The sequence below is a fragment of the Cottoperca gobio genome, chromosome 10 (genome assembly GCF_900634415.1).
Source record: "Cottoperca gobio chromosome 10, fCotGob3.1, whole genome shotgun sequence".
NCBI lineage: Eukaryota > Metazoa > Chordata > Actinopteri > Perciformes > Bovichtidae > Cottoperca > Cottoperca gobio.
In genome coordinates, this window is record NC_041364.1 from 25,141,243 (window position 1) to 25,162,250 (window position 21,008).

Genomic DNA, 21,008 nt, shown 5'->3' on the forward strand with positions numbered 1-21,008 from the left:
GTTCGAAGACTTCCCATGTGATGAAGATGTGTTCCATATCTGTGTGGACCTAATGTCAGAGTATAACCTGACATTAACAAATGATGTGTTTGAAACCATTGACCTGTACATCCAACTCAGACAGCTGATGAACAATGAACTAGATCTCGATCATTAACTTTCCTGGGCTATAATATGCTTTAACCTGCGATGAATGAAAATATAAGTGTGGCTGTTTGAGACACATCAAATATGTGCCAAATATTTTCAGATACCAGTCTAACAAAATAAATTGACACACAAAGTAATGTGTTAGATTGACTGTAAGCACTGGGTACAAATGCAAAATCCACACATGTATTAACTGAATTATTTATTCAAACATTTAAACAATCACAGCATAAAAAAAACTGCTGTTTTCATTTTAACTTCATTTAATTGAACATCAAAAATAACTAATTTAGAGGTATTTACAGAAAGTGCTCTGCATCCAAACTTAAAGTAACATGTTCTTAAACTGAAAACAATGTTCAGAAAAACCAAAGTGGCTGAAAGCATTAAAACATATTGACAAGATGTTGATGCTGTGACACTCCATGAGGTCCAACAGCTGTAGCTGTAGTTCTTCTTTCACGAGCCGTGAACCTGACTGCAGTCAGGTTCATGTCAGCTGAAATATTTGTGTCTTAAACAATATCCATCACCCACACGTTGCTTTCTAACACCTTGTTCATTTCATGTCAGAAATCTGGGTAGCTGTCGTAACTGACTGGCAACTCCAAGTAACAGCCACATGTATGAGCAACGGGTCTTCTTTGAAATCCTTGAACTTGTGTGAAGCTGACGGTGATGCTCTTTCCTGTGAACAAATCTGATCCTGTGCAGAATCTGAGGAAAAAGGAGAGGTGCCGGGTGTCTGACTCTCTAAGATATGTGCTAACATACTTAACCATTTCTTCAACCGTTTCTCCTGGTCATTCTGTGTACTGGGGTAAGTTATTGATCTCATGATCTTTCTTGACGTTGGTTGTAGCTATTCATAGACTGCTGCAAGCCCTTTGAGCTCTGATCTAACCGGTACAAGTGTGTTGTTCCACAGTTCAATCACAAAAGCAGGCTCTTGAATCAGTTTTTGGTGAGCAAGCTCCCTCAAGATATGCTCAAAGTTATTTGCTGTTGGAAGCCGCCTGCAGTTGTGGATGTTCATGATTTCCAGCAATTCTTCTTGATCCACACCTTCAAAATCTGAACGACAAGATTCAAAGAGCACTCGCTCACACTCTGACACATACTTGAGAAAGCTGTCCACAAGATCACTCTCAACAAAGCCCAAAACAGTTTACTCCAGAAGTACAGGGGCAAGTTTTACAGGAAGGTACTTCTCTTACACTTACACTTTCCCATTCTTCTTTACCAAAATCATGACGCACTTTGAAGCCATTTCCCATAGTGCACTGTTCATAAAAGTCATTCCAAAATTCTGACAGTATATCTCTCATAACATCTCCATCATCCACAGCCTTTTCAAGCTTTCCATTACTTGGAAGTGAAAGTCATTCTCCATGATATTTTCTTCCGAAAAAACTTGAATAAGTTCTCTACATGATAGTGATACATGTCTGGTCCGTCATGTGTCTTTTCACCTTCTTGAGCAGGCTTCCATAATTACGGGAAAATATTTAAACGGGAGAAAAACGGGATGGAAGTAAAAATACAGGATAATCCCGGGAAAAATGGGAGGGTTGACAGGTATGCCTCGACACGGAAGGACACATCACTAGTCACGACCATGATATGTCAACAACCTCTTTCAATTTCTGAATTATTACAAATGTTTAGATCATTTTATTTACCTGAAGTAGATTCTGTTAGCACCTGATTCAAAACTACGTTTATAGGCTTAACCCTTAGGAGTCGACTGTCACGCCGGCGTGATCAGATCACATGACCTGTTCAAACCGGCGCTGCGTAAAATCAACAGTCCGGCCAACATTACTTCTGTCGAAACTACAGGCTTGAAACTCTCTGCCAGTATTTGTTTCATGTAAATCGACCCAGTAAACACGGAGATACGATGGTATAAAGTTGATGCAAAAATATTTTTCCCGCACGCTCAAGTACCAAGACGCCCCGTCTGCCCTAGTTGCCCGGTAACGGATCCCGCTGCAGGGTCGAGGTTCTCAGGAGCCTTCCCGCTCATGCGGCGGTGCTCCGGCAAGCACACCGTTTCTCGAACCCTCGATGCATCGCCCCCTTGACCGGGGCCCAGTTGATGAGAAATGCAATGTGGCGGCCGTTACGTATTTTAAATCTTCGCCGTATTTAGTCATTTTACGAAGCGGAAAATAACGCTGGAAACTGTAGATCCTGCTCAACAGGTAGCATTTCAGAACAGGTTTCAGTCGGTCTTCCTCAGAAAGTTCAATCATCTCCAACTCGGCCACCGCCAGGTCCGTGACTAGCGGGGCTTTCAAACAGTCCGTCTCAGCATTAAAAGGGTCGACGAGGAACGTAATCTGTGACCTTTTCACCGTTTCAACCAATGTTGCATATCGGGCTGTTTGCTTTCTTGGGGTGGCACCGGTGGCTTGTCCGCTTGCTTTTAGCAGAGGGAAAATGCGCTAATTCTCCCTTTTGAAGAAGTGTCTTAAACAGTTTCAGTTTGTTAACAAACGCAAATACACTTTGCACTAGGTCAGGCAGCATTTTTAACTTTCCCTGCAGGTGTTTAACTTGTGCTTGCGAAGTTCAGTACCTTTTGGGAATTCCTGGTCGATGTTAGCATCGTGAAATGCCGCTGAAGATTTGAAGCCTTGAAATGGGCTAATGACGTCTGGCAAATTGGCTTACAATTGCGTTCAATAAAAAATATATGAACTCTCCCACTAAAAACGTCCGATGTTCGTCTTCATATTTTCTCTTAGCTGTGCATTTTTTCCTGCCATTTTAGGATCGAACTCAGATGGTCAGATAGTGTTTACTCTACGATAGGTTTTCCCCCCTCGAAGGTGATTGGTTCACTGCATCGCAGGCATTTTTGTGATTGGCTCTTGGGCCACATCAAAATTTGACGCGCTGTCATGCTCTCATACTGACACCACACATACACACACGTACACACACAAATAAATTAGATATGAACTGAAGAGCCGCATGAAACTGGGCAAAGAGAGAAGACGTATCGCTCCGTTGGTGTTGGACCTATGGAAACTTACGGAGTGGAGCTTCTTCCCTCATAAAAGATGTTTGGCTGAGTCCAGACACTCGGAGCGGCTGCGGAGACCATTAGTGACTCCCACTGTGCTCTCTGAGGTAAGGTTGATCAAACACTGCTGCAAAAGGTGACTTATTAAGTTGAATGCTGAACATGAGCAGCTGTATAAACATCTGGCACACAGGTTCCAAAGAAGCCAAATGATCTTTAGCTTTCCACTGGGGATTTGCTCCCATTCGAGGTCAGGACTCTGGAGGCCAGTCAAGTTCTTCTACTTCAAACTGGGAAAACATTTCTTTCTCAATCTGGCTTTGTTTGATGAGGGTGTTTCCGATTGTTCCTGATCGTGTCTGTAGTCTTCACTTGATTCATCCTGCATACCAAACGGATACAACCGGACAGAACCTGTGTGTGCGCTGAAACCGATGAACATCATTCTTCATCAGTATAAATAATGGATATATTTGTATACATTAACATTTCTCTTCATGTTCACTTTACTCACAGCAACAACATTGTCATGACGACCAATGTCAAATTTAGAAACCATCAAGGATTACTTCAATGCAAAATAATTTATTTAAAAACACTCTAGGAAAAGCTGTCGAATATGGTATAACTAGATGATAGAAAGAAGAATGTAATAACACAGAAGTTATGATAGTCTTAACTGCAGTTTGTTTCCAGTGTTCAAACTCCGGCAGATGAACCTTTAGCTGCTATTTCAGCTGAAGTTCAGTTCAAAAGAAACTGAGGACTGACGACTCACCTCGACACAAGTCAATGGATCAAATCCCAATTTATTGCTCAAACTAAAATAACTTCCATCACAAGTGATATCACAATATGTCATTTCACTTCTTCTAATGTTCCCCATTGTGACCTCATTGTGATGTTTAAAGCAAAAGCAACATCACAGAAAGTGGTTTGTGTCTTATGATTACAAGTGATTCACTCTCCCATCAGATCTCACTTGTCCTGCCATGACTCAATCTGGTGGATAATATGACATTCACTTTCCTCACTGATTCACAATAAAGGTCCACTCATCAGTCCTCCTATTGGTCCAGGCTGCTGTGACTGGCAGCCTACATCAGTCTGTGGGGCCCCTCCCTGAAGATGACGTCACAGAGCAGTGATAAATGGTCAGAGGGGTAATGGTAGGAGGGGAGGCGGTCTGGGCCGATCTGCTCCTCTGTGGGAATGTTCAACAGGCAGTCCACACTCAAAGCATCATGGGTATACCATATGTAGTCCAGAGTGCTGCAGCTCTCTCCAGAGGGGCGGATCTTCCACGAGGTGTAGGCCGGCTCCGTCTGTCCGTCAGAACTCAACAGCTTGTATGCCGAGTTCAGGCCGAGAGTGGAGGAGCTGAAGCGGCGGTACACGTCCTCTGAGGGCTCAGCGTTAAAGTCCCCGCACACTACCAACGGGATGGTGCCTGACTCCACCTCAGTCTGGCAGCTGCTGCCACCTTGGGACGTTATGCTGCATAAACTTTGCAGCAAGTCGGCACCCTGCGCACTGCGCAGCCTTTCCCAGCCGCTACGAGCTTTCAGATGGGTGACGGCCACGCACAGCCGTCGGCCCGTTACCTTGCAGTTCAGTGTCTGGACGATGGCTACCTGGTTGGTGGGCAGCATCAAGGCCGACAGCCGCAGGTGAGCTGTGGCCTGCAGAGAGAAGCGTGCGCTGCGGTAGAACAGAGCGCAGCCGTCGGGACCGTTATTCTGCTCTACATCCAGGCAGGGGGACCAGGGTTTGGCCAGGAAGCTACCTTGGTAACCGAGACTGGCCATGATTGGCTGGAAAGTGTCATAGTAGTGGTCCACTTCCTGCAGGCACAGGATGTCTGGGCGGTAGGTGAGGATTTCCTCCAGGATCAGGTACTTCCTTTCCTGCCAGTTGAGAGCATCCAGTGGACAGCGGATAAACCCGTCCTTCCCCTCGCCAAGAGCTGCAAAGAAAGACAGAGATTCCTTTTGATGCCAAATTCATTCATTTTCATCCTCTGTTCTGTGAGGCTGTACTTTAGCTGTGCTAAATGGAAATACATCTTGGTTTAGCGTGTTAGCATAATTAGCATTAAACATGAACTGCAGTTGAGCCTGATGGTGATGTCAACAGTGTTTCAGGTATTTGGTCATAAACAAAAGTACTTGACACATTTTGACCCAATGGTGGTGCTAGAGAAAATGTCAGGGATCACCAAAGCCAGCAGGATTCACCCTGTGGAGAGTTCATCCCAATGAGATCCCATATCGCATATGATTGCAGAATCTATATGCAATGGGAATTCAGTTTGTAGTCTGAGTAATAGAGGCGGAACATGTTGTGCTTTTTGTTAGCTTATAATTAGTTTGCACTGGCTAATGTTTTTTTTTTTTTTGTCAATACAAACATTTTAATAACCAACCAGAACTGAAGAAAATGTTAAATAAGATCAGCTCTTTACATGTCCCACTGTGACTCCCTGCAGAGATAACCGAGCAGAACTGTAAACTATTTTGTTGAGTTGGCTCGTAGTGAAATGCTCTAAGTGAATTTGAATGACCTCTTGTAAGCAGTAATGCAGTGTATGATGCTATATAATGGGGTACTGTACCATTTTAACGGGCAGGGTATTGCAATACTTTTCTAGTATCGGTATACCGAGCAACACTAGCCCCCAAAGGCTTATTGTTGTCAGACGGGACCAAATTGTTGGACAGACAGACATTTCATCTCTAGGCTGCTAAAATAAAAACATTTGAAAACTACTACATTTCTATACAGTCACTGGAGTCCTAACATATCCACATGTATGGTTTCACCACAGATCTCTACCTTGTGCGAGTATATTCCACTGCATGATCCGTATGGATGAGTTGTGCTTGTGGCGGCACGGCGCCGTGCCACTGGGATAGAACAGATCCCGATGTGGGCGGGCTGGACGTCTTTGCAGGGCCTCCTCACACTCTCTGAGCAGCTGGTCCGGGTCCTGGTTTAGGTACGGCTCTGGTTGGGCCAAGGGAGCGCTGTTCAGTGACTGGGCCAACGTACCAAACAACCTGCTGCTGCTGCCACCCATTGGTCCAACTGATGGAGAGGAAGAAAGGGAGGAAAATGCATGTGGTCATTAAAGCGGCGTTGAGTTGGTTTGGTAACATTAGCCATCAGAAGCTACTGTGGGCATACCAGACAGAAAGTAGAGTGTAGAATGTATTGACTTGAGCTAGTATGTGTTTTCTGTATGTGTCCCCCTTTAACAGAAGCCTCATGTGTTCTCTTGGTAGGAGTGCTCTGAGGCTGCAGTTCCTGCTCTGCACTCTATAAGAAAGGTATGAGTATGAAACGTGGCTATAAAAACATGATGGTTTCCATGCGACTCCAGTTCCTGGAGACCCAGCTTTGACTGTTTTCAGTGCCATTTTCATCCTCTATGTACATGTATGTCACTTTACCCATACGGCTCTGAAAGAGGGAAAGGAAATGGGACTGATCAAAAGGTCCACTGGAAATCTTTGGTGTCATATTAGCAAACCTTGCATACTCTTTGTGACATGTTTGTGCCACGTGAAGCCAGTAGAGAACAACCTTTACCCCACGATGCCCACCAGGCAGGGAGATAATAGCATTAAACTATTGAACTGAGAGACAGTACACCTTCACAGTCAGTACTGTACACAGGTCAAAGGTTGTGTTGCTATCTTGGTTGCTTTTGTAGTAACAAGTTTCAGAACATACAAACTAAACACATTTGCTCAGAGCAGTCATACTATGGTAGACAGTTAAAGTGTCTACCACAACACTAATACAGGGCCTTTATTTGTTCAACAAAAGCTTTGCTGAAATAAAATAGTTTAAATGGGGAAAGATTTCAATCAGAAACCATCGGATCAAAGAATAATCATTGGATGCTTTCAGAAGACTTTTAAAATCAGTACTTGGGAAGTATTGAGGTTTGATACCCAGCCCAGCTGGGCCTACAACTGTGTTCATACTCCTTTTCCTGGTCTCCACATCAAAAAATAAACTTGCTTCTAGGGATGTCAAGGAATGGTATCAGCTATATAAAGCTATTGTGCCCGATCCGATGTTTTACGTCTATCACACAGGTGTTTTTACTAGCGGAGCTTTCATGCACAGCAACACAACAAATGCAGCCGTGTCATCTCTGCTGGTCTCTCCTCTAAACACCCCACACCATAAACTACAGCAGAACGCACAATGAGATTATTTGTTATTTATGTGCACTTGTTCATTTTCAGCTCAGTGTGAGAGTCTCTTGTGGTTTGCTTTCATGGTTCAGCTTGCTCGGACAGACAGAAGCCATGGAGAGCAAGAAACTGTTACTGGATAGAACAACCGGATAGGAATGTTTTGGCTAGCCAAGTAAATTAAATAGTTGATAACTCAAAGGACTTCATTTCATTGATGGAAATATCACAAAACCAAATAGTGCCATACATTTGTCCAGCACTGTGGCCTCACACACCCAGAGATATTCAAGCTTAACAGTAAGGCAAAACTATTGATGAACACACATGTATATATAGTATACCTTCACAGCAGTTACTCTGACAACATTGTTCACAGGACAGCCATCATGGACAGCCACCTTTCACATCCTTACTGCTGCCTGCTTGTCTCTGATCTACTCCAGTCATTGAAAGGGACTGAGTAGTAGAAATGTCTTACGCATGGCCTCCATGTCTACTCGTATGCTTTCCTCCCTGTTCTTCATACTTCTGAGGACCAAAACAATCCACCTGTCACTCACTCCTGCCCTCTTATCCTCTTCCATGGCATAGCTGGATCCCTCTGTCCAAGCTGTGACTCATCCTTTATCTGTCTCACCTCCCAGTACATGTCTGCCTCTCTGAATCATCACTTTCTCCCCATCTCGCTCGATGGGTGACAGAAGGACCTCTAGAGAGCAGGGAGACACAGTAAGCCTGTTTAGACATGGAGAGAGAGAAACACGAGGACCAATGAGGCTTCTCCATTATCACAATCACCATAGTGATGAGAGATGCTGACTGTGAAGAATAAGGAAAAAGGAAGGTGAAAAGGAGAGAGAGTAAGCGTATGAGTAGGTGGGCTTTGGATAAGAATGGACACTCACTCTCTGGATAACTGGATGGAGGGAAGAGAAAGACAGAGTTCTCTTTGTCAGTGGCATATTTACATGGTTCCAGACTTTTCTTAACTTAGTTAATTCACAAATAAGATTTTGGGTGACTTGTTATGCACAATGTACTTTAAAACATTAATATGTCTAAGACCTCCCTTTCTCCATCTATCAGAACAAATGTGTACCAACGAGCTAGTCATAACTGCAGCCTCAAATGAGGGGCCAAAACAGACTATACATTTTGGACATAGCATCTGTGACGTCATCTGAAGAGCTATTGTGAAGCTCAAAGTGGCCGTCGCCATCTTGGCAGTGACGACAACGTCTTTACGCGCTTGTGCTACGTAAAGGCTAGCTCAAGATGACAATGCTAACGTGCTTAGTTTTTGACTGTAAAGCGTTACCATGGTAGCTATCTTAGTTTAGCATGCTAACATTTCCCAATTAGCGCTACATTTAATGTTCAGTTGAGGCTGATGGGAGTGTCACTAGTTTTAAATGTCACCTGATGACGATGCTTCATAAAAAACAAAGATCGACTAAGTTATAACAATTCAACCTTTGGGATCAGGGAAGTCAGCACAAAGTTTCATAGCATTACGTTCAACATTTGAGATATTTCAGTCCATACCAAAACTGCCATCCTTCAACCGACACGCCAACACACCTCAATGCAACACAGCAAAACTGCCCCACACAACATGAACACACAACTGTATCAGCTCCGCTCGCACTGTGTACAACTACAAGCTCTGTGGTGTACCAGGCTACCATTCATACATAGTTCTGTGGATTACAAAAGTCTGGATGCTGATCAACTCTACAATGACAATGTCCTCAGTCAAACTCCATAATATCACTACTCTCAGAGGGAAATGCCACTGCATATTTGATTGAACTGTTACAACAGCAACATATACTTACATGGAACTAAATACACACGCACACACACTTTTCAGACTGTCTACTGGTTATTCACCTAACTCTGCCCGTCGTCCTCTTGCTCTTCTCCCTGCTCTCCCTGCTGATGGTCTGCTGGATGTGTGTATGGAAGGACAGTGTGACTCTCATGAGACAGTCCCACAGTGACAGCTGCTGTGGCAGCCAGATCAAGGAGGTGACTCAGTCATTAACTGGCCCATTCAAGAATGCTCTCCCTCTCCCTCAAGTAACAGAATAAATGCCCTGCAGCGTCAGCAATACAGGGAGGAAACTCAGTAAACTGGAATGTCAGTCAACAATGAAATGTCACTGGCAGGCACATTCGCTTTGTGTTCATTCTACATTCAACGTAAGTCCTAATACGCCATTCCTACGTAACCAGGACATAAGAAGTGTGCCCTGCTTAAAAAATGCCAACAGCCGGTACACCATACCTGTCAACCCTCCCGCTTTTCCCGGGATTATCCTGTATTTTTCCTTCTATCCCGCTGTCCTCCCGTTTAAATATTTCCCCGTAATTATCCCGTATTTTAACCTTTCAAAAATAAAAATAGGCCTAATTTAAAAAAGTGTACAGTAGTAAAGTGACCTCCGGTAAAGCAGGTGGCAGTATTATGTTTAACTTTAGCAGAAAAACATTATCCGCCAGTAAACACACAGAAGAAGAAAACAGGAACAATAACACAGAAGAAGAAAACGTAAACATATGGATGAGCATCACAGTGAACAGGAGATAGATGGAGACGCAGTCGTACCTGCCAAACAAGTTAAAACTTTATGTAAGTACCAAATGAGAGGAGACCTTCCATTATTTATTAAAAAGCAGAGTCGGGCAAACTCATGCTTTTTGTAAAGTGTGTCATTCAGATGTTAGCATCGCACACGGCGATGTTCGCCAATGAGAAGAATCGTCCAAGAGGAACAAAACATACACTGTCAATGACTTCATTTGTGACAAGAACTGTGTCGGAGGCAAACCAAGTGACCAAAGCTGAGGTATCATGTATCCAGACTCTGCCATCGCAAGGAAGTCCTCGTCGGGGGAAACAAAAGCCACACAACTCATCCATCATCAAATAAATTGATGATAATAACTAATAAATAAAATACATAAATCTTATAAACATGTCTGTACATGTTAAAGTAATACATACTTTAAATAAACATGTATTTCCTGAATGTATATACCCGTCCTTTATGTGTTTACATTTACATTATATGGGGGGCGAGAGCTGTCAAGGTATGGACGGAGTCCGCCAGAAAATTTCCCTTATTTTGAAATTCCAATGTTGACAGGTATGAAGTACACCTAAAAGATTTTCTTACATCTTCAGTGGGGACGTCCAACGTGACAAGGTATCTTCTAAAGGGCCCGAGTTGTATGCTTTCAACGTGAAGTCAACTGTGGAGGATGAAAAGCTTCCTGCCAAGATCAGTGAAGAAGACAAGCAGAAGATTTTGGCTCAGCCATGCGTGAGAGACTCGGAGTAGAGCTGCTGCTGCTTTGCGTTGAAAGGAGCCAGTTGAGGTGAAGTTTTCATTGAACATTATACTAGTGGTGGGCCGTATACAGGTTTCATCACCGTCCCCAGTGTCATGTTCTGCCACAACATGGATACCGTCGTTACCGTGATAAACACACATGTTTTGGTTATAACATACACATGAGGACGATCTACTTTCCACAACTCTGGATGAACTACGTGACACCCACACAGATTACACTGTCTATGGTTATGTCCAGGATACCACCTTCCTTTACACACAGATATAAATGTAATGTAATTCCCAGTTTTGTTGACCGATCACAAATTATGTGGAACCTCAGTTCAGAGGGCAAAACAATAAAATATTCTTTATTGCTTAGATTCAGGTTGCTTAGCAATACAGTTCACTTACAAAACAACAGCATGGCTGTTATTAACTCTGAGAAGGAATCCTATTACATTTACTAAATGACCTACATTATGGGGCAGACCACTTCTCCCAAACACATGGAGGCCTATCTGCCTTCCTCTTTGGAGCGAATACATTCAATTATAATAATAATCATTGGTTTTTCTTTCTTAGGATATGTTCCCTTACAATGCATAAGTGTCCCTTTTTATTTTGTCATACCGTGATAAAATAGTAATATAATATATATAATATAAGCGTAAGATTAATCGTCCAATAAAAACCTGAACCTTACTTTACCTCCAGATGCACCAATTTAGCAGCAACAATGGGCCTATTAGAGTTCAACTCTGGGACCAAAGTTTATCTTCCAAAAGCAATTATATCTTATGTTTAAACGATACAGAGACATCAGTTAATTACATAATTGTTTGCCAAGATAAGATAGCGGGTCCTCACATCTCTGAAAATATCACAGAAAATGTTCAAGTAGTGTCAATTTCAATCCATTAGAAAACATATGAATGGTAGAATACATTTAGCACATTTTAAAGTTATATTTTTGAGCTTTTTGCCTTTATGATAGTGAAGTGCAGATTGTGAAAGGAGGAGAGAGAGAAGGAACGACATACAGCAAATGGCCACAGGTCGGACTTGAACCAGTGGCCGCTATGGCAAGGACTCAGCCTTTGTATATGGGACGCCTGTGCTACTGGTTGAGCTACTGGGATGCCCACATTTAGCACATTTGTTTGTGTCGCAGTACTAGCAATAGTGATTGTAAACACACAGGAGTTAGAGAGCTACAAGTATTGCTAACATAGTGAGTTACTATCTGTATTTCTTTAGCAGAAAACCTACAACTCAGAGCAGCACCATTATCACCCTCATGTTGTACTCTAATAGTTTGGCACAAGTCCAGTTCCAGGTCTGAGTGAAGCTGCTGTAGAATAATGAAGCAGACTGTGCTGAGTGGGGCTGGTTACACAGACACTGATCACATTCCAGCTCATCTCCTCTGCTGTGGCAAACACAAGCCAATTAACTAAATTGCCAGAGCGACATACTAGATTAAGTGGTACAGGGTGAAAATGAATGAAGGACTGTCCTGTATCTATGGGACATTAATCAGACTGAGCTGTCTGTGGAACTGCTGTATTGCACTGAAAGCTAGACACAGACTAGAGGTGTTAAAGGATGATACTGTCAACCATTGTTTGAGTTGAAACTAATAATATCTTGTTGACCACTTACAAAGATGAACTGTTGTTCTCCACATCTGATAAAGCAAGTGTGTTCATATCTGCATGTAGCAGTAAGTGCCATGAATCCTAGAATGGTATAAGTGTACAAACAGACCTGTCTTCACATTAGTTGAGTGTTTCAGTTTCACTGCCAAGCGAACTCCAAAGATTTGACTTTTGAATGGAAGATGATATTAGGGATGACTGCTTATTGTACCCAGCGGGCACTCCCCATTGACCTGTGTCTTGATGATTATGTAACGTGGCCTGACCAATCCCATTACAAATGGAGGCTAGTAAAGATCTTCATGGAGTTAGGTTAAGAGTTTTAGCCTACAGAGAAACACAGGGACTATTTAAGAGGCTAATTCAAGGCACCATTTTGTTGCCGACCCAGGCCATGTGGGAATGCTCATGAGGGTGTGCGTGACCTGACCACAGTTATGAAACTAGACCTGACCTGTTTCCATGTGACAATACCTAAAATAGACAAACTTTCAACCTGGTTAGAGCTGTTTAATAACTTTGACCCAAACGTCACGTTTAACCAGCTTCTAACTAGCAGTCCCAGGTAAAGAAAGAAGCTGGTTGTGGGAACATTTATTCTAGAAAGGCAACAAAATCAAATGTAAATTGTGTGAGGTTACTCTTCAGTTGAGTGGTAGTGCGAGCACTACACTGTACCACATTAAGAACAAGCGCCTGGCTGTCAATCAGTGTGGTAGAGGGCCAAATATTCAAAGAGCTAGTTCGGTACCTCAAGCCGAGTATGTAAAGACGAGAGTTGGTAAAGACCAAACGAGAGCGAGAAGAGAGAGAATATTTGACTTTCATTCTTCAGGTGGTTTCTGATGCCTGTCACATGACATGACATTACAGTTAATTTAGCTGACGCTTTTGTCCAAAGCGACTTCTGTTACAACAGTTTTCATTAATTAATATTCAAAACAATAATATCAAACCCAAACCTTTACATCAATGTAAGCCTTGTCATTGTCTGACCTTCAGCTGTCCGTCTCTTTACAGTGTCTGCTGCTGCTTTATATCAAAGTCTCTCTCCCTTGACGGAAACAATGGCCTTGTAATGGCAGATGGGGGTTTACTAATTAAGCGGCTCTAAACCAGGCACATCTTGTGTATTAACATCTAATCTACCGGTTGAGCTCTTGTTCTCCACACAGTCCTATTTGTCAGCTAGTTAAGTGCAGCACTACATGCAGTGCAATAAGACGTGCAGTGTCATAGTTTGCAGTGACAGGAAGGAAACGGGGGCTGCTTGAACAGATTACCAGACAGATGTAGCTGCTTAAGAGCCACATGAAGAACATCCTGTATCACAGTCTCAGAGAGTGAATAAATAGAAGTGGTTACTTAGAAGGAGCTGTGCGAGGCACCATGGTTCAAACGCTCACCATGGCTGAAGAGCGCCACCAATAGAAACTCCAACAAACACACGGCACATGTTGCAAGCATAAAGTGTGTCCCTAACACTAACTCATTATTCACCAACATGACAGGAACAGGTGCTCAGTGCTCAGAATGATGAAGCGTTTCAACATGTACTCTTCTGTGACAACCGATCAAAACTTCATCCGCACACCAAGACCTTGTCAGTCAATAGTAAGTTAGATTACTTTGCTAAATGATTGATTATTTTGGTCACATACTGGCAGAAAGGTTTACTCTTTCATTCCATAGTTCATACCAAACTAGTACTAAATTAGTAATTCAAGTGATTTTTACGTAACATTAGTTACAGCAATTATGATAAGTCTATCTAGAAAACAATACATTTACCGATTACAGGTTTTATGTTTAATGTGAGGATTTGTTCTGTTTTATATGCTTTCAACTTGAATTGGACCTGACTCGTTTATTCAATGAATTGATGTCTATCAACAGAACATTAATCAGCATCAATTTTTGATAATCAAATGATGGTTTCAATTGATGGTTGCTGCATCTCACATGTGCTGCTTTTTGTCTTATATTATAGTAAACGGAATATCTTTGACTTTTGGACTGTTGGTTGGATATAACACATTTGACGATGTCATGAGCTCTAGGAAAATGTGATGGACATTTTCCATTATTTTCTAAAATTTCATCAACAAAATTACTTCAATCAATCACATTATATTTACAGAGCCCACTATCCTTAATTACAAATGTTCCTCACAAGCTGTATAGCACACAACAACCAAACACTGGCTGGTTCCAGGTTTTCCAATATGAGGTTTTGCTATTTTTCTCTGTTTGATATGACTGCATATTGAATATTTTGGGGTTATGTAATGTTGGTCTAACAAAACAAGACATTTGAAGATGTAACCTTTTACTCTTTGATATTCTAGAAACTAAACCTTTAATTGATAAATGACCAAGATGGCAGCCTCCAGGTTGTGCTCCGTTACTTTTTCTGTTTTTGTTCATTTGTTCAGTCTTTTCAGTTTTTTACACAACTGGAAAGTTATGGAGAGATTCTAGATCAGGGGTGTCAAACTCATTTATGTCCAGGGGCCACTACAGCCCAATTTGATCTCAAGTTGGACGGACCAGTAAAATCACAGCATAATAACCTATAAGTAACGACAACTCCAAATGTTCCCCTTCGTTTTAGTGCAAAAAATGAAAAGTACATACTTAATGTTCAAATGTAATGAACTATCTTTTTACAACCTGAAATTTCTTAAGAAAATAAGTTGCAATATCAACAATATTATGCCTCAGTTGATCATTTACACATGTGCATTACAACTTACAGATCACACTGTATCTACAAAGGCACAACATTTTTTGTCACAGGTATCTGGAACAGTATTTTACTTTATGATCAAAACAAATAATTTTTACACTTTGCAAAGTCATCCCGCGGGCTGGATTGGACCCTCTGGCGGGCCGGTTTTGGCCCCGGGCCGCATGTTTGACACCCATGTTCTAGATTCTCTATGGGAGTTGCAGGTGGCACTCGTTTTTTCGCTTCCGTCAACACAACTGTAAAATGTCTGCTCTCTGGCTAACACACAAACAAAATGAACTGCTGCTTCTCAACAGTCCAAACGTTGACTTGTCCTGCAGAACTTAGCATGACGAGCACATCCCGGATACTACACTCAACCTGTCGGCTTCTAACTCCTCAGGGACATACGCAAGGATCCAGTTTGTTTCAGCTTGGTATTCAACACCCGGACCATCAGCACTGGCGCCCCCCAAAGATGTGTGCTCTCCCCACTGCTCTTCTCCCTCTACCGCAACAACTGCACCTCATGTATGTATGTTAAACTCCTGAAGTTTGCAGATGACACAACGGCAGTCATATAGTGTCAATAGCCCTGTTACTCTAAAACATCCACTGTACTGTAAGTTATAAACTATATATTTACAGTTTAAAATACACACTGGGCTTTAACATGTACGCATCATCTCTGTGAAATATAGATTCTCAGCTAATAAAGCTGATTCTGATTTTGATCACTGAAAGTTACAGTTAGTGTCAGTGTGTTTTGTCCTGGAGATGCCAGATGGCAGGTGCTTCGAATGAAGTGCTTCTATATTGCCATTTAGAATATCTAAAAACTTAAAAATTGTAAATGTAGCTTTCAGTTCATACAATCCAGAAGTTGACGTGACTAGCAAACCAAGACATTACAATTAACTGTAACTGTTCGCATGTGTCGTGTCTAACCAGCCATTTGGAAACATTTGCTGGTTGCCTCAGAGGTGTTTTGTTGTAATGTCCTTTTAAAGCCATTGAGCCTATTTGTTTGTTGTGTAGTTGTATGAGACAGGTCCATGCATATAGGGCAGAGGGCCTCACTGACAGAGGTCAGTGAGGCCCTCTGTAGAGGAAGGGATCCTGTGGGGGATCGTGCTCAGCTGAGGTGAAAAGTTATACTTAAAAAAAATGTCACTTTCAAAAAAGGTACCCCCACTTAACCACTTCAAAAATGTTGTATCTTTAGTAATGTTACCTTAATATAAAGCAAGAGTAGGCGTTATTTTCAACAATCACATTTTGATTCATGAAGGATATACTGATGAGTAAGCTCGCTTTTATGTTCAAATAGTTTTAACGTAGTTAGGTAACATTAGAAAGGCAAACTCGAGTTATAGTGACGTTAGGTCTACACTGTTGTGAACAGGGTGCTGGATGAAGTAGTGAGGTGTACAGTAGGCCTACCTGGTGCTGCCCCACTGATGGATGCTCCGCTCGGCTTCAGCTGGGGACAGGTCCCCTTGACTCCCCCCCCCCCCTCCTCCTTCTCCTCCTTCTCCGACGCCGGAGTGACAGTACCGTGTTCCCACCGGGGCAGAGACATCTCCCGGTGAAAACGGTCTCCTGACAGTCGTCCCTCCCCTCGAGGACACACACAGCTGGCTTAATAAAGCCGAACACCGGCGAGCTGAATTCATTCTTTACTGTACTAAATCTAACGTAACAGAGAAATAACTAAGTTACCGGCAGTGCGCCGCTGTCTTTTTACCTGTAATAAAGAAACCGAGCCATTTATTCAACAAAAAGCGTGAGAACCTTCCCCCTACACGCGGGTTGACAGGAAAACTTCCTTTTGTGCTGTGCTTTTGAAGGTAACATAAAGCCGGCCGGCAAAAGTTACATAATTCTTTTGGTGAGTCACGGAACTCCGGCTAGGGGTTTGCCAATGATGGGCTAATCCATAATGCTTTGCCGAGGACACCAACATATGTTAGAACTGACTATATACTATAAGAAGTGAATACACTTAATTGGAAAAGTGTCTGACCGTGTAAATTTCTATTGCAAACGGATTCGAGACAAGATAAAAAACATCTATATACAGTGATCCCTATTGTAACCGATGGCTCGAGCCGCTGACGTTTGTACTAAAGAGGCGGGAACCTGCGAGAAGGGGGCGTTAACGTTCCATGACCAAGCCAATAGGCGTTCAGTGCGCTTATTACATAGAAACGACGGCTCTGACGTCAACCCCTTCCACGCCTGTTCCCAGTGTTCTTCTCCAATTCTATCACCTTCCCCTGAAAACAAGTCTTGTGAAAAGAACAGCCTGTCCCAGATAAACCACCATACTGCCAGCCTGTTAGCCTAACGCATAAGCAGGGTTTAGGAGAGCATGACAAATTCATCATATTTTCTTTTTTTGTAAGAGGTGTAATTTTTTTTTAAATCAAAAAGTAAAAGTAACAACATTTGAAATTATATGAGTTTGGGGAAGTAGCCTACTGCTTGAGTAACAAAGCCACATTCCCCCATAAATTGTAAAGTTGTTGTTTGCATTGTTGCTTAGTTGCAAGAAAGTGGTCACAACTTGTAATATATCTTGTAATAACTGCTTCATGTGGTATTTCCTATGAATGTTTCAGTGTCACCCCCTTTAGTGTTCTTTTTTAAATCTAATCTGGAGTTAGTTGAGGCAAAACCAAAGCCATTATATAACCAGGTGAAGGGTCATTAGTGACAGGATCCAGCACCGTTTCTCTGTTAATTATTCATCAACCCAAGCAACAAAACAGTGCTTTTAAGGTTGCACTAGTTGTTCCAGGTTTGTATTCAAAGTACATTTATGTTAGCATAATATACGTCATAATGCTGGAAAACATAAGCAAAGATAACAAGGCAAGCAGTAAAAACTCAGATGTTCTTAAGACTTAATAATAATAATAATAATAATAATAATAATAATAATAATAATAATAATAATAAATTGTATTTATAATAGCGCCTTTCAAAGCTAAAAGCAATCTCAAGGCGCTAAAAAGAACAACAACAGACATAAGATTTTACCCATCAGTGCATACATAGAAATGTTCCTCCGTACCTCAAGGAACTCCTCCCTCAACAAACCTCCACACGCAACCTCCGCTCCTCCAAAAAAACTTTGCTCCACCCCCCAGGACCAAGCTCCGCACCCTGGGCGATCGGGCCTTCTGCTCAGCCACTCCTCACCTGTGGAATTTCCTCCCAGAACACCTGAGGGCTCCACAGGCCACCGACGCCTGATGGTATAAGACTTATAACAGAATCTCCATATGACAGCAAAATACAATTTTAGAGCTTCATATCTCTATATTTATTTATTTGTGGCAGAAGATGTTAAACCTAAAATAGCAATGTTATTAATGGTTATGTGTTTGAAAGAAAATAATTAATAATCAATATTTGTGCAAATAAATGGCCTAACACCGCTAACCTGTGTGCACGGTTTAGGCTAAGGCTTCCAAAAATACACCTGACATTCAGAATAAAACAGAGCAATTAAAATTCTGTAAACATTTATGTCAAGTTTTGTCATATTTGTTGTCATATTTTGAGGCATGTACATTGACTCAGGCAGATGTATAACTGTAACATTTAGATGCTGGCAGCACTATTCAGTTATTGCTTTGCCAAAGTATTTTAAAGCACAACGTACGCATACATTTTAGAGAGGCTAACACATTTGAAGCTACTGTTCAAACACAAGTACATGCTTCCAGTTTATTAATAGTACGGTTCACAGCTTCCTCCAGTGTGGAGCCAACAGGGATTGAACAGTAATTCATTAGTTGTTTCTTCCTGTCTCTGTGCTACCCTCTGGTGGCTATCTAACGCTGCAAGAGTTGAGTAGCTTTCTAATAGACGGAATCGGAGTTTCGGGCTTCCGGTGGAATCGCAATGCATGCTGGTGTGGCAAGCCTAGAAAAGTGAGCACCAACTCTACAAGGGCCGCCATATTGGATTTCTTCTCTACGTGTTTACATTGTATTTAGCTTATTCTTCAAGCGTGTTTACACTGTATTTGGCTAGTTTTTAGTGCGTAATTATCGCTCTTCTAGTTATGGGATTTGGACACAGACATTGTGTGGTGAAAGGATGTTCAAACAGTGGGAGAAAGCTAAATAAATGGGCAGAATCTCATTGTGAGCTTCACGATTGCAAAAATTGCGACTGCAAGCCCTCGCTCGAACTATTTCCATTTCCAACAGCACTAAAGAACAATGATAGAAGGCTAGCATGGACCAAAGCTGTAAATAGACAGGATTACAATGGGAAGTCTTGGGAGCCCAAGAAATCTTCACGGATTTGCAGTGAGCATTTCATGCAAGGAAAACCAACAAATGAATTCCCTGATCCTGAACTCGACCTGGGGTATGTAGTCTATCTACTTGATTTATATATTGACAAATGTACTTTCTATATATTGAGTTTTATAATAATTAACAAACACAAGTTAGGTATATATATAATAGCTTACCCTGCAACACAACTGCAATAAGCACTTATGATATCGCCAGTTTTCTTGACTGCGCAGATCCATGCTGAATGTGGCGTATGGGAAGTTTTTATTGAATGAGTACATTTTGCTTTCAAAAAGCAATACTCAGAATCTGCGAGAGGATTGAAAGATATGTTTCAACCAGCCAGAGTCAAACAGTCTAAATGCTTTGCCTTCTTTGTATTCGTTCAAAGTTCGTTTATGAAACTCGACATCGTTCCCTGGGTGGTCAGACATTAAACATAATGTTATATCGCTGAGGTATATCGGCGGCCAAGAAGTCATGCTGTTGTTTTCATTGACCCAGCCATCCTGCAGTGTCAAGGGATCAGGCACTGAAACGCCACTCCAAAAGCTTAGTCTTTTCTTTTTCTGTGATTTCAAGTCTTTCGTTAGCTGTTGGTTGCTCCTCAATGCCCATCTCTGATGCAGCAAACACCCTGGCAATAAGCTCGAGTTTTGTTCCTGAAACCTTTAAATTCCGCTTGCAGCAAAATACTTTCAAAGCTTCGACTTTCCACATCTGAACCTCATCATAAGAAAGGAGTTCAGAACTCATTGTAGAGTAGTAGGTTTGTTTACAACACGCTTGAAGAATAAGCTAAATACAATGTAAACACGTAGAGAAGAAATCCAACATGGCGGCCCTTGTAGAGTTGGTGCTCACTTTTCTAGGCCCGCCACACCAGCATGCATTGAGATTCCACCGGAAGCCCGAAACTCCGATTCCGTCTATACAATCAAATAATATATATCTTCCAAGTCCGTGAGGTTCCTTTGTCATTTGTGAGCAGTAAGTAAGAAAAGCTTACAGGGGCAGATTTAGTTATTTGGGGGCCATAGGCAAATTCAGGTATGGGGCCTTATATTCACCGTCAGATCAATACATTAATAACACTACTAATGCCACACTCTAAAACTCTGAGGACGGTTAACTAAATGTAACTATCATGAACAAAGCTGTCGGATGAATGTCGTGGAGCAACATGTGCAAAGTTCCCCTCTAACATAGAATCACTGACCTTTCTAATTGTCAAAGTCTTTCCTATGCATTTGTTTTTGTTATCTACCTGATACTGTCGTCCAGTCTCACTGTGAATAAAACAGTAACACATGGTTCAATCTGTGTATGGAGAAAAACACAAGTTTCTTTAGTAACTGAGAAAACCTTGAGAAACGGAAGGAGTGTAGCATTCGGGGGTGCAAAACTAATCTTCATAGTCAGTCAATAAAGTGTGAATGCAGAGGTTTCACAGAGAGACGCACCAAAGTGCCTCAGTGATGCAGAACAGAAATAGAAGTTGCTGCTCAGTGCTGATATCCCGCTATATGGAGACGTGAGAAAGAAAGGTTATGACTTCCAT

At 41.9% G+C, this 21,008-nt stretch overlaps 1 protein-coding gene across 4 annotated transcripts; it reads right to left on the minus strand.

Annotated features, from left to right (window-relative positions):
• Positions 1–3,666: 3,666 nt before the first annotated feature.
• Positions 3,667–17,126, minus strand: nocta (nocturnin a). Of its 4 annotated transcripts, XM_029442199.1 has the most exons (4): positions 9,289–9,538; positions 7,737–8,104; positions 6,020–6,271; positions 3,667–5,150 (listed from the first exon to the last, which is right to left on the minus strand). In XM_029442199.1, exons 3-4 carry the CDS (start codon positions 6,261–6,263, stop codon positions 4,282–4,284), a joined length of 1,113 nt encoding a protein of 370 aa, XP_029298059.1. In that variant the 5' UTR covers positions 6,264–6,271; positions 7,737–8,104; positions 9,289–9,538; the 3' UTR covers positions 3,667–4,281. The 4 variants fall into 4 exon arrangements, with proteins under 4 accessions (XP_029298059.1, XP_029298058.1, XP_029298061.1 ...); XM_029442198.1 differs by lacking the exons at positions 7,737–8,104; positions 9,289–9,538 and adding an exon at positions 16,572–17,126; XM_029442201.1 differs by lacking the exon at positions 7,737–8,104 and having other exon boundaries at positions 9,289–9,356.
• Between the last annotated feature and the right edge of the window lie 3,882 nt (positions 17,127–21,008).

Bases quoted from the DNA above. Each gene is read 5' to 3' on its own strand.
- nocta (XM_029442198.1), bottom strand. From the start codon at position 16,710: ATGTCTCTGCCCCGGTGGGAACACGGTACTGTCACTCCGGCGTCGGAG. The intron at 6,272-16,571 runs GTAGGCCTACTG...CCTCTCCATCAG, and splicing joins CATCAGTGGGGCAGCACCAG to TTGGACCAATGGGTGGCAGC. The intron at 5,151-6,019 runs GTAGAGATCTGT...CTTTCTTTGCAG, and splicing joins GTGGAATATACTCGCACAAG to CTCTTGGCGAGGGGAAGGAC.